This window comes from Bos taurus, chromosome X, assembly GCF_002263795.3.
Source record: "Bos taurus isolate L1 Dominette 01449 registration number 42190680 breed Hereford chromosome X, ARS-UCD2.0, whole genome shotgun sequence".
NCBI classification, from domain to species: domain Eukaryota; kingdom Metazoa; phylum Chordata; class Mammalia; order Artiodactyla; family Bovidae; genus Bos; species Bos taurus.
Genome location: NC_037357.1, coordinates 91,406,480 through 91,420,764, shown reverse-complemented (window position 1 = coordinate 91,420,764; position 14,285 = coordinate 91,406,480). Strand labels below are relative to the sequence as shown.

The 14,285-nt window shown below is 37.2% G+C and overlaps 1 protein-coding gene across 9 annotated transcripts in view; it reads left to right on the top strand.

Moving 5' to 3' along the window:
- PHF8 (PHD finger protein 8) overlaps positions 1-14,285 on the top strand; it is a 97,938-nt gene that overhangs the window by 80,221 nt on the left and 3,432 nt on the right. For 8 of the 9 annotated variants that reach the window (XM_005228232.5, XM_002700122.7, XM_010822016.4 and 5 more), the window contains 2 exons: positions 9,541-9,650; positions 13,871-14,207. In XM_005228232.5, coding sequence (XP_005228289.1) covers positions 9,541-9,650; positions 13,871-14,207 — 447 coding nt within the window. Of the gene's footprint in view, positions 1-9,540; positions 9,651-10,399; positions 14,208-14,285 lie in introns of those variants that run through there. The other variant, XM_059883788.1, reaches the window with a different exon arrangement.

The window sequence follows — 14,285 nt, the reverse complement described above, 5'->3', positions numbered from 1 at the left end:
AAGATGTGTATATTAATGCTGCTACTCTTTTTTTCTTTCTCCAACCTTCTATAAGCTGTATATTTTTGTTTATATTGTCACGGTTGTTAACACTGTCTTGTAATTAATACTCCATGTTGACTAGAAGTTGACTGTAAAAATTGAAAACCAGTAAATATATCTGGCCTTTTGGATATTATATCATAAACATATCCCTATGCCATTATTTATAAATAGTATTTTAATGGCTACAAAATATTCTATTCCATGAATATAATTTACCTAACCTCTCTAATATGGGACATTTAGCCAATTGCCAAATTTTTACAATTAGTGATAACATTTGGAGTGAACATTTTTCTCTGTAAGTGTGTCTCTATTTATATGCTTTAGGATAGATTCCCATGAAACTCTTGAAGGGCCAAGTCAAAAGTGATTCCCATGAAACTCTTGAAGGGCCAAGTCAAAAGTCTCCCTCCCACCCCTGTTCCACAGCCTTCCAATTCCCCACCTGGAGTCAACTGCTGTTATCAGTTTCATGTGTATCCTTTTAGACATAGTTTATACATATACACGTAAATGCGTGTATATATTTTCTTTCACCCCTTAACTCAATTGGAAGCATACTTTATATACTGTTATGTGCCTTTACTTTTCTCATTTAACAATTACATGTTGAACATTGTTTATACTCCCACAAGCAATACATGAGTGTGCCTGTTTCCCTACACTCTTGCCAATATAATTTGTTAATATGAATGTTTTAAAAGCTCTTGATGTGTATTACCAAATTGTTTTCCAGAAAGGTTTTACTGGTTTACACTCCCACCAGCCATGTGTGAGAGTATTTGTTTATGAATCCTCATAGGCATTGAGCATATAGCTAAGAATAGTCTTTGCCTATGAGTAATAGAAACCTCTCAGGCATCCTTAGTGAGTGCTTATCCCCTCCAGTGGAAGGGTCTGAGTTGCAGTTAGGAAGAAGAGGAAGAGCAAAAGGAGAAAGGAATAGGCCTGGTGGGCATTCCTCCCCAAGGAGTTTTAAGTTCTACTTAAAAAAAAAATCTCCTTGGCTGAAATTGTGTCATGGCCAATGTTATCTGCTAAAAAGGCCAGGAAGTATAGTTTTTAGTTAGATACCAATTAGCTAAGTTGTTCCACGAAGTTAAATTTTTTATTAGTAAACAAGAAAGAGAGAATGGTACTGAGTTGAAAACAAGCAGTCTCTATTATGGTATTTTTTTGACCTTTGGTGATTCACAGGCAAACAATAATATTTCACCAATTTAATTTCAATTTTTTGATTAGACATTTCCTATATGTTCATATTAGCATTAGAATTTCTTCTTTTGTAAATTACATGTCTGACTTTTTCTCATTTATTCATGTAGGTCTTCAAGATTTTCAGAGGCCCTCTTTATATATAAGAAGTAGTCAAATATATATAATTTATTTATGATACTTTTTCCTCATTCTACATAAAAAATATGAATATTTCTATGTCAAAATGTGATCTTATCCATTGTTTCCCTTTTCAGAGAGCAGATAATTAACACGACTGTATTTTTTATATAAATATGCATATATGCATGTATATTTCTCTAAAGAGAAAGCCAATAACTTTTATCACATTTTCAAAGTAGATTGACTCAGTCTACTAAAGATTTTCTCTTTAAAATGAGGAATAAGACAAATATACCCATCATCACTGCTGTTATTTAGCACTACTGTAGAAGTTCTAGACAGCGTAATTAGGAATGAAGCAGAAATAAGAACTATAATTATTAGAAATTAAGAGACCAAATTATGATATGAGGCACTGTAAGGGTGGCAATCCTGATCATTATATCTGTAGCAACTTGCAGAGTGCCTGGCACATGGGAAATAATAAGTATTTGACAAGTGAAAGAAATGATATGACTGTATAACTAGAAAAATGTAAGGGAATCAGCTGAAAAACAACTAAGACTAATATGAGAATTTAATAAATTAGGTAATCTCTGCATATAAGCCACATATCTAAGAATCAGGAATTGCCAGTATCAGTAATAACCATAATACACTGAGGGGGGAAAAAAGATCCTATTGACAATAACAACAATTATATAAAATACCCAAGAATAATCTTAAGATATGTGTGAGACTTATGTGAAGAAACTTCAAAACATTACTGAGGAACATATGCTAAGTCGCTTCAGTCGTGTCCAACTCTGTGCGACCCCATAGATGGCAGCCCACCAGGCTCCCCCGTCCCTGGGATTCTCCAGGCAAGAACACTGGAGTGGGTTGCCATTTCCTTCTCCAATGCATGAAAGTGAAAAGTGAAAGTGAAGTCGCTCAGTCATGTCCGGCCCTCAGCGACCCCGTGGACTGCAGCCTACCAGGCTCCTCCGTCCATGGGATTTTCCAGGCAAGAGTACTGGAGTGGGGTGCCATTGCCTTCTCTGGAGGAACATATAAGAAGACCTAAATAAATAGAGTTATAGCATGTGTCTGATTATAAAGACTGATTTTTATAAAGGGTCATTTAATTAATATATATACTTAACACTATCCTAAATCAAAATCCTAATGGAATTTTGTGGGGAACTCATTCTAAAATTAATTTAAGAGAGTAAACAGATATGATGAAAGGAAATTAGCCTTTTAAGATTTAAATATACTATATTTCTATAATAAATGGTTACAAGAATAGTGAATATTTTTTCCTTTGTTTTTAAAGAATTCTTGCTATGAAAAATTTCAAATATACACAGAATTAGAGAGGCTGGTATCATGAATACTCATATACTTATTACTGAGATTTAACAACTAATGTTTTACTATATTTGCTTCATCCTTTTTTTTAAGCATTTTATGGGAAATTTCAGACATCAGGACATTTCTGTTTCCTTGCTTACTTTATGTCTAATTGTTCTATCCATTAGAATATTGGAAGTAGGATATTGAAATCTTTAGCTATTGTTGTTGAATTATCTGTTTCTCCCTTCAATTCAGTCAGTTTTTGCCTCATGTATTTTGGGCTTCTGCTGTTAAGTGCATATGTGTTTATAGTTCTCATACCTTCTTGATCTACTGACCCTTTTATCATTATAAAATGTCCTTTGTTTCTAGTAACAGTCTTTTTCTTAAGCAATTAAGTCTATTTTTTCTGATATTAGTATAGTTTTGAATCTGAATTGTGTTTCTTGGAGACAGCATATAGTAATTATGGTTTTTTATCCATTCTGCCAATCTGTGCCTTTTAACTGGGAAATTTAGTTCATTTGTACTCAGTGTAATAACTGACAATGTAGGGTTCACATTTCTGTGTTTGTTTTCTCTATGTTTTATTTCTGTTTTGTTCCTCAATTCTTCATTTCTGCCTTCTTTTGTATTTACAAGCTACTTTCTAGTGTCCATTTTAATTTTTTTCTTTTCTATATATATTTGAGTTGTTTTTTTAGTGATTATTCTAGGGATTAACATTAATATCTTAATTGATACAGTTTGAATTCAGATTAACATCAACTTAATTTCAATGGTATATGAAATCTTTGCTGCTGTATATTAGTTCCATTCCTTTAACCTTTATGTTATTACTGTCACAAATTAAATATAACATTTTTCTAAATTGTGTGCCCAAGAGCATAGAGTTATAATAATTGTTTTATGCAACAGTCTTTAATTAGGAGGAAAAAATGAGATAAAACAAAAATATGTTTATACTTCCTTGTATATTTACATATATAGTTACCTTTACTAGTGCATTTTATTCATACGGATTTGACTTACTGTATAGTGTCCTTTCATTTTAAGCTGAAGAGCTCTCTTTAGTATTTCTTATAGGGCAGGCCTACTAGCAATGAACTCTGTGGAATTTTTTTGCCATTTTTTAAGAGTGATCATTTATTATTATTATTGGCCACACTGTGTGGCATGCAAAACTTCCTCAATCAGGGATTTAACTTGGACCCCCTACTTTGGAAGTGTCGAGTCTTTAACCACTGGACCACCAGAGAAGTCCTGTATTTGTTTATTTGGGAATATTCTGATTTCTCCTTTTTTGAAGGATAATTCTGCTGGATTTAGATTTCTTGGTTGACAGTGATTTTCTTTGAGCATTTTCATTATGTGATCCTACTGCTTTTTATCTAACTCCATGGTTTCTGATGATCAGTAAACTGTAAGTCTTTTATGAGTCACTTCTCTTTTGCTGATTTCAAGATCCTCTGTCTTTGGTTATGATATATAAATTCTTTGAGTTTATCTGTCATGAAGTTTGTTGAACTTCTTGGATATGTAGGTTAGTTTTTTTAATCATATTTGGGAATGTTTCAGCCATTATTTCTTCAAATAGTCTTTTCACTCCTTTTTGTCTCTCCTATATGCGTATGTTGATAAATTTGATCACATCCCACAGATCCCTTTGGCTCTGCTCATTTTCCTCATTCTTTTTTCTTTCTGCTCATTAGACTGGGTAATCTCAAATGACCTCTCTTTAAGATCACTGAATCTTCCTTCTGCCTACTCAAATCTATTGTTGAAACCTTCTAGTGAAACTCTCATTTCAGTTACTTTTCAACTCTAAAATATCCATTTGCTTCCTATTTATGTTTTGTCCCTTTCTTGGTATTCTTTATTTGGTGAAACATCATTCTCATATTCTCCTTTAGTTCTTTAGACATGATTTCCTTTACCTCTTTGAACATGTTTGAAATAGGTGGTATAAAGTCCTTGTCTAGTAGGTTGAACTTTGTTTAGAAAGTCATGGAGGGTTTTTTTTGGTTACTTTTTCCCTGTGTGTTGCTACCCTTTCTTGTTTCTTTGCATATCTTCTAAATATTTTTGAAAACTAAACGTTTAAGTTTAATGTGGCAGCAACTCTGGAAATCAGGTACTCCATACTTCAATCCCTAGGGTTTGTTTTGTTGCTACTTGTTATTTATTTACAGAATTTATTCAGAAAAATCACTAACGTACAAGTTTCTACTCACTTAGCTTAGTGGTCAGCTAATAATTGGATGGTGATTTCCTTAAATGCCTGGAACCAATAAATCTTCCAGGGCTTGACAAAGGGCTCTGTGTGCATGTTGGGACATACTTTCAGCACTCAGGCAGACAACTTACAACTCTGCCTTAGCCTTCACTTCCTGCTTTGCAGAGCCTCAAAGTCAGCCACATGTGAGTACTTAGTATTTCTCAAGTCTTTCCAGATTATGCTCACAGCCCCTGTGCATGCAGAAGTGAAATTTTGGAACCCCTTAACTGCTATTTTTGCTGATGTCATTCCATCATGACATACTAAATATCAATGGTACAGTATTCATCTCTATGAAAATGACTTTTTCTTCTATAATCATAGTACTATTATTTGACACCTGAGTAAAGTAACATTTATTTCCTAATATCATTTAATACCAAATGCTTATTCAAATTTCCCCCAATTATATCAAAAATATCTTATATAATTTGCTTATTTAAGCCAGGATCTGTTCAAGAACTATACATTTCATTTATTTTTTGTAACCACTTAATCTTATTCATTATTTGAAATTTTATGAGAATTTTCAAACGTGTAAATGTAGGAGAGAACATAAACACCCATATTCTCAATACTTTGATCCTACAGTTGTAATATTTTGCTGTATTTGCTTCATTATCTATATCTATCTGTCTATAGTTTTTGCTGAGCCACTTTAATGTGCAGCCACCGTAACATAGTATCTTACCCCTTAGTACTTCAGTATCTCCTAAGAATAAGAATGCCCTCCTGCATAACCACACTACCTTTGTTTTACTTAATAGTTAATAATTCCCTAAGATCTTTTAATAACCTAGCCCATGATCAGATTTCCTCAACTATCCCTACGAGATGTCTTTTATAGTTTTCCCCCCAAAATCCAGGTCTGGTCAGGAGGTTAATTTTTTTTTTCAGATTAAAATAACTTGCTCATGTGTTAACAGGTCAGGAATTTGGAAAGGACACAAAGGGGACAGCTTGTGTCTATTCTGTGATGTCTGGGACCTCAGCTGGAATAATTTGAAGACTGGATGATCAAGAGTTTGGATCATCTGAAGTTTCATTAACTCATGTTTGGTGCCTGGGCTGGGAAGACTCAAAGGCCAGAAGTACCAAGCAGAGTGCCATTATGTGACCTCTGCATGTGACGGTTAATAGCTTCCTCACTGCCTGATGGCCTCAAGGCAATCAGACTTCTTATGTGGCTGCTTAGGGCTCTTAAGTGTGAGTGTTCCAAGAAGCAACATAGAAACTAAAGTTGCTTTTTCTGACATAGTCTCAGAAGTCATGCAGTGTCACTTCTGTCACATTCTATAGGCTACAAATGAGTCTGCTCAGGTTCAGTGTGAGGAAACATAGACACCACCCCCACCTATTAATAGGAAAAATGTCAAAGAATTGGGGGTCTTGTTTTAAAACCACCACACATATAAAGCTATGTTGTTGTTTAGTTGCTAAGCTGTGTCCTGCTCTTTTGTAACACCATGGACCCCTCTAGGCTCCTCTGTCATTGGAATTTCCCAGGCAAGAATATTGGAGTGGGTTGCCATTTCCTTCTCCAGGGAATCTTCCTGACCCGAGAATCAAACCTGCATCTCCTATATTGCAGATGGGTTCTTTACCACTAAGCCACCAGGGAATCTCTACAAAACTATAGAGAACACTATAAAATACACCCAAGAATCCATGACTGAAAAGTATGCAGTAGCATTTTTGCTAGGTTGGCTCCAGATTATTTTTAAAACAAATAAAACATCACCTTTAAAAAAAGGACTTCACCCTCCTGAATTGCCTGTTCTAGAATTGGCATACTGCTTATACAGAAAGTCTCCTTTATAGTAATAACAATAGGTAACCAACCAAGGAATCTTTAAATATAGATCCAATAGTACCACCACTTCTTTTTTTCCTATGACATTTTTTTCATTAATTAAAAAAAGTGAAATCTGATATATCCACCACTGAGAATCAAGTTATAAAAATTTTGCTATATTTGACTCATCTATAACTTTCTTTTTTTAAAACTGTCTAAAGCAAATCCCAGATAGTGTCACTCCCTCCCTCTCCACTCCACCACATACTTCAGTATGCATCTCTAAAGTATACATTTGCTCACATAACCACTGTCCTGTAATCATACATAACAATATAATAATTTTATAATTTGCCTCAATGTTACTAATACTAACTCTGTAATCAAATTTCCTTAACTGTCTAACAAAAAAGCACTTTCATAGTGGATTTGTTTAAATCAGAGTCTAAACAGGGTCCATATGGCATTGGGCTGTCTTGTTTTTTGAATCTCTCTGAATCCAGAGAAAGCCCTTCCTTTCTTGTTTGATGCTGTTGAATTGTTACAAAAACTAGTGTAATTGTCCTGTAGCACATTCCACCTTCTAGATTTGTTTGCTTCCTTGTGACATTGTATCTTTAAAGAAACCAAGCCAGTTATCTTGTAGGATGATTGTTTGCCCTCAGTGTCATTTAATTTTTAAAAAGTCTCTGTGTTTCTTGAAAACTGGAAGTAATATGAACTGCTTACTTGACATCAGGTCTGTGGCAAAACTACCTCCCGGGTGATGCTGTAAATTTCCTATTACATTACACTTAGGAGGTGCATGAAGTTTGCCATCTTGCTGTTAGTGACAGTAAGAGGTGAACTCCTGATCTCACCATTGTAAAATTCTTTTTTTTTTTTTCTTTTGAGACTAGCAAGTAATCCGTAAGATAATACTTTGGTACCATCTGAATATCCAGTTCCCTAAAATCAGTTCATTCATTAGGGCTTGCAAACCTGTGGTTTTTTCTTTTTTAAAAAATATATTTTTAATTGGGGGAAATTGCTTTACAGTGTGTGTTGGTTTCTACCATACAATAACACAAATCAGCCATAATTATACATATATCCCCTCCCTCATGAGCCTCCCTCCCCTCCCTCCATCCCACCCCTTTAGGTCATCATCACAGAGCACCAGGCTGGGCTCCCTGTGTTATGTAGCAACTTCTCAGTAGCTATCTGTTTTACACATGGTAGTATATATATGTCAACACCACTTTCTCCATTCACCCCCCTCTCTCCTTCCCCCACTGTATCCACAAGTCCATTCTCTATATCTGAGTCTCTATTCTTCCTCTGCAAATAGTTTCCTCGGTATCATTTTTCTAGATTCCATATATATGTGTTAATATGTGATATTTGTTTTCCTCTTTCTGACTTACTTCAATCTGTATAATAGGCTCTAGGTTCATCTACCTCGCAGGAACTGACTAAAATTCATTCTTTTCTATGGCTAAGTAATATTCCATTATATACATATGTGCCACAGTTTCTTTATCCATTCATTTGTTGATGGACATCTAGGTTGGTTTCATGTCCTAGCTATTGTAAATAGTGCTGCTATGAACATTGAGGTCATGTGTCTTTTTCAGTTATGGTTTTCTCAGGGTATATGCCCAGTAGTGGTATTGCTGGGTCATATGGTAGTTCTTTCTATTCCTAGTTTTTTTAAAGTATCTCCATACTGTTCTCCATAGTGGCTGTATCAATTTACATTCCTATCTACAGTGCAAGAGGGTTCCTTTTTCTCCACATCCTCTCCAGCATCTATTGTTTGTAGATTTTTTGATGATAGCCATTTTGACTGGTGTGAAATGATACTTTATTGTAGTTTTGCTTTGCCTTTCTCTAATAATTAGTGATGTTGAACATCTTTCCATGTGTTTATTGGCCATCTGTATGTGTTTGGAGAAATGTCAAACCTGTGATTTTCCAATTTTGTTATTCCTTCTACATTTATTAGCTGCCATCTGTAAAGAGCTTTTGCTCATCATCTGGGGCTGTTTGGGTATCCTGAAATACAATTCCTATATAAAATGTGGGATGAATAACTATTTTTTCATTCAGGATTGTTAAGACATTATAAAAAAGGTTTTACAAGAAGATGATCTTCTTCAGGAATTCATAGCCTGGTTATTAGACAAAATAGCACACATTAACATTAGGGAATGAGACAGGATGGTATGTGCTGTGTATTAAGTGAGTTGTACTTAAGTTCAAAGGAGGGAGGGGTCAGTGTGAGCCAAAGAAGCCCTAGATGTTTTACATAGAAGATTGATTTTGGCTTGCCTTTGAATAATGGGCAGGTTTTAAAGAGGTGGACAAAAGGGAAGTGGGTACTCCAGGCAGTGTGGATGGTGAGGATGAGGGCACAGGGGGATAGGATGAGCTGTATGTGTTCTGGAGGTATATATAATAAGGAAACCATTCTGTCTGTAGAAGCTGAGGATATAGGAGAGGAAATAAGATTGGGGAGGTAGGTAGGGAGCAGAACATGGACAACTTTACATGCCAATTCAGGGAAATTAACTTTTATCTTTTAATCAATGTGTGGTTTGTGTACCTTGGGCATTTATGAATTAGCTTTTTACCCATTGGGAAGCAAAATCTGGCTTTGTAAAAAGCTAAATGGAGGAAAACTAAGGAGACACCTTTTGGGGGATCAGGGTTCAGGAATATGATTGGCATTCAGATAAATGTCTTCATCCTGTTCTCTCTGCAGCCCGTGTGACCCCAACTTTACCGAAGCAGGACCGTCCTGTGCGTGAGGGGACCCGGGTAGCTTCCATTGAGACAGGCTTGGCTGCAGCAGCTGCAAAGTTGGCCCAGCAGGTAGGTGCTGACACTTAGGCAATGGCTCTGCCACTGATCACAGTTTGACTTGGAGTCTCAAAACTCAGACCTTCAGGCTGATAGGATCCCACTGTTCTCATTGGGAAGTGGGTAAATTGTGATCTTTATCCATGTCAGTATTCCAGCTCTCTCCTATATCCTACATATCCCAAATGGCAAAGCTACTTCCATAGGTCACACAGTTGACATGATTTAGAGTGAAAGAAAATAAGGGGCCAGAGAAAAGCCCTTGCATATATCACTTGGGTGTGTAAAAACCTCTCATATGGGAAGGACCAGGTGTCCTTGGGTGAGAGCATTTGGCTTCAGATGAAGCTCTGAGGAGGTGACTCAGTTGAGTACACTCAATTTCTCAGTCTCCCATTAGTATTGGAATTTGTTTTTGTTTTTTCGGAAAGAGGCTTTTCTCATCCTCTATACCAGATCCTATTACCTTGATCTTCACCCTCTGCTTCCCAAGAAAGCTTCACCCACCAAGTTTTGCCCTAGAATCAAGTTGACTTCCTAGCATGTTATAGTTTTCAAAGTTCTTAAATGTGCTCCACCTGGAAGCAGTTGGAGGTGAGTCTTAATGGTTCTCTCCTTATCAACATCCCCTTATATCCCACATCGTATAGCTTAGAGCATTTATTCACCATCAGCTTTATGTTAAGTGCTTCCATGTACAATGTTTCATGTAATCTGTCCAATAGCCCTGTACAGTAGGTGACATTTTCATCATTTTGCAGGTGAAGAAAATGAGGCTCTCTTTAAGTGACTAGTCCAGGATAATACAGCCAGTAAATGGAGGAGACAAGATTCAAACTCATATCCTCTTACTTCAAATTTCATGTTACGTGCTATTTAAATAAAATTAAATAATTAAATGTCTATATGATTCAGTAATTACATCCTATTTAAATTAAATTTTAATAGAATGATGTTTTTTAATATGATGTTCTTTGAAGTTCTAGAGTTACTTGGAAATGTCTTGGAGACTTTTGATGGGAGCCAGCAGAAACCAACCAGGCCAAGTGGCCATTCTTTGTCCAGAACTTCTCTCTGTTATGTGTACCATGTAAGATGTAATTTGAAAAAAAAAAAAGAGAGAGAGAGATTTGATTGCTTTAAATAAACAAATTAATTAAAGTTGTAAAAACTACTCTTAGTCCCTTCTGAGGAGCTCACTTCTGGTTGAGTTCATCAGGGATGACCTCAAAGAAGAGGTTTTGAATTTGGGAAGGGTTTTGCAGGCTAAACTTTTGGAGGAGATAGGGAGGCATTCCAGTATAAGGGAATTCCTTGGTACAGCACACAAGGCCCTCTTGATTTGCTCTCTGATTACCTCTCCTCCCTGACCTTATATCAGCCCTTCATGTATGCCATTTATACCAGTCATACTGTTGCATTACAGTATTTATATTCATTCTGTGTATCAGATTGTCTCAGGCCTCTGTGCCTTTGCACAAACTGTTCCCTCTGCACATTGGGAATCATGCCCTTTTAGATGCCTTTACCTAACACCCCTTCACACCATCCACCACCAGTTTATTTCAGTGGCCTTCTGTGCTTCCATAGCATTCTCTCATGATACTTACAATGTGTACTTTTCTGTGTTTCTTATTAAACTGTAAGGGCCTCAAGGGTGGAGACATGTCTAATTTAACTTGGTATCCCTACTATGTTAAGCATGTGTTTAGTCATTGTTGACTAACAGAATGAATGAATGGATGAACAGATCTTTCTGGATTATAGACTTCTTGTTGGGGAAGGGAGTAAGATAGAGTTTAAAAAATGTGTTCCAGAGCCAGCTGCTTGAGTTCAAATCTTCACCCTTTCACTTAAGCAAGTAACTTAATTTCTCTGTGCCTCGGTTTCCTCATAGACTCTATTTGAGGATTAGATGAGGTAATATGTGTAAAAGCTCTGAGAACAGCACTTGCCACAGAGTAAGTACTATAGGCACATTAACTTTTCATCATTATCATTACGGGTTAGCTAGGTATAAGTGACCAGACTGTGGAAGACCATGAATGTCAGGCCATGGAGTTTGTACTTGGGTAATGGCCTTTTGAACAAAGGAATTGATAAGGTAAAAGTGGCCCTGTCATAAGATAGATTAGTCTTCTGTGGGGGAATCTGGATGAATATATGAGAAGGAGATTAGCAACAAAGGTAGAAAAATTTAAGTGACCTAGGTGTGAAGAGATAATTTCTGGATTCACATGAGAGAAATGGGATCAGAAACAGAGTTCTTGGTATTGATGGAGTAGCAAGCACTTTGGCTGAGAAAAGAGACTCTGAAGACAGGTGGTTCCCAATTTGGGATTATGTGACACAACTCTTTATTCATCCCTCCCATTATTGTTCCTGTATGTGTGTATGTTAGTTGCTCAGTCATGTCTGACTCTTTGCGACCCCATGGGCTATAGCCCACCAGGCTCCTCTGTCCATGGAGTTCTCTAGGCAAGAGAACTGGAAAATGACTTAATCTTTCTGTGCCAGTTTCTGCTCATAAAATTGAAATTATAATTCTTCTTTCTCATGTTTCATATGAGTATTAAATGAGTTAAATTATAGAACAGTGCTTGGCATGTATTACTAATATTATTATTCTTGTGCCCTAGAAATTCCTATGGTAGCCACAGCCTGTCAGATCTTCCAAAGGCAGGAATAGGCCTGTGTTGCCAAAAGAAGGCAAAGAAATGTAATCACTGAGTTGGTCTGTGTGGCTGTGTAGCATTTCAGAAGGTGAAGTTGTTCACAAGCTCCCAGTACCACTTTTCCAGGTTCTCAGGGGTCCGGGTACTCATTATAAAGGTACTCACTACACACTGGATAGTATATCTATAGTGGGATGGATGGGTGATACCTAATATATTGCAAGAAGTGACACAACTCCTTATTCATCCCTTCCATCCAAAATTGATATTTTAAGATCTAGTAACCTGGAAGGCTGCAGTCCATGGGATTGCTAAGAGTCAGACATGTCTGAGCAACTTCATTTTCATGCATTGGAGAAGGAAATGGCAACCCACTCCAGTGTTCTTGCCTGGAGAATCCCAGGCACGGGGGAGCCTGGTGGGCTACCGTCTATGGGGTCACACAGAGTCGGACACGACTGAAGTGACTTAGCAGCAGCAGCAGCAACCTGAAGGACTGTCCTTTATTTAAAAAAAAAAAGACCATCTAGGTTGCTTCCATGTCCTGGCTATTATAAACAGTGCTGCAATGAACATCGATGCAGGATACAGGATGTTTGGGGCTGGTGCACTGGGATGACCCAGAGGGATGGTATGGGGAGGGAGGTGGGAGCGGAGTTCAGGATGGGGAACACGTGTACACCCATGGTGGATTCATGTTGATGTATGGCAAAACCAATACAATATTGTGAAGTAATTAGCCTCTAATTAAATTAAATAAATTTAAAAAAAGACCAGAAAGAAGATGTAAGAGATGAAGATAAAATAATAGTTTACCACTTACTGAGTACCTATTATTTGCTATGTGTTTTTATATTTTTTGATGTTTCCAACAACCCTAAAAAACAGCTATTGTTTTGCTCATTTTACAGAGGCAATTGAATTTCAGAAAGGTTAGTAGCTTGACCAAGGTCATCCAAATTAGGGACTACAAGCATAGATTTAAACCCAAATTTATCTCATTCCAAAGCTGCTGCTCTTTCACTTGCAGATGTCCCATTTTGAGAAGTGTGCAGGGTGGGTGTTCTAATATACCTAGTTGAAACCTGAACCCAACAACTCTTTAGCTGTGAGGCTTTGGGCTTAAGTTACTTAATATCCTTGTACCTCAGTTTTCTCATGTGTAAACAGGAATTTTCCTTCTCAGGGCTGTTCTAAGGATTATATGAGGTCAAACATTCAAAATGCCTCAGCTGCTAGCATAAATTTAGCTATTATTATTAGGCATGTCCTTGGTCCACCTCATAAATGGCAATGCTAGGACCAAAACCCAAGTTTCTAAACTCATTTACCCTTCTGTTGCCACTGTACTAATTAGTAGCAGTGAAGAATGAAGAATGGATGGTACTAAAGGACCTGCAGTATTGGAAGGCCTGTGTGCTGTATGTAAATACATCCAAGCTAAGCAGGGTAGTTGGGGGGGAACCATACTGACCACTGTCTAGTTTACTTTCTGGGGAATTTTCTTCTCTTTTATTCATTCCTAAATTCTCCCCTCTTACTTGGCTTGTGTTTTAGGAGCTACAGAAGGCCCAAAAAAAGAAATATATCAAGAAGAAGCCTTTGTTGAAGGAGGTAGAACAGCCTCGCCCTCAAGAGCCCAATCTCAGCATGGCAGTACCAGCCCCAACTCTGGCTGCTACACCCCAGCTTCTCACCTCCTCATCACCCCTGCCTCCTCCTGAGCCTAAACAAGAAGCGCTCTCAGGAAGTCTTGCTGACCATGAGTATACTGCTCGTCCCAATGCCTTTGGCATGGCCCAAGCAAATCGCAGTACCACACCCATGGCCCCAGGTGTCTTCCTGACCCAGCGGCGCCCTTCAGTTGGCTCCCAGAGCAATCAAGCAGGACAAGGTATAACTGCCACATGGTTATAGAACTGAGAGAGATCTTAGGATCACCAGCTTCAAACCCTAAGCACTCTGGTAAATT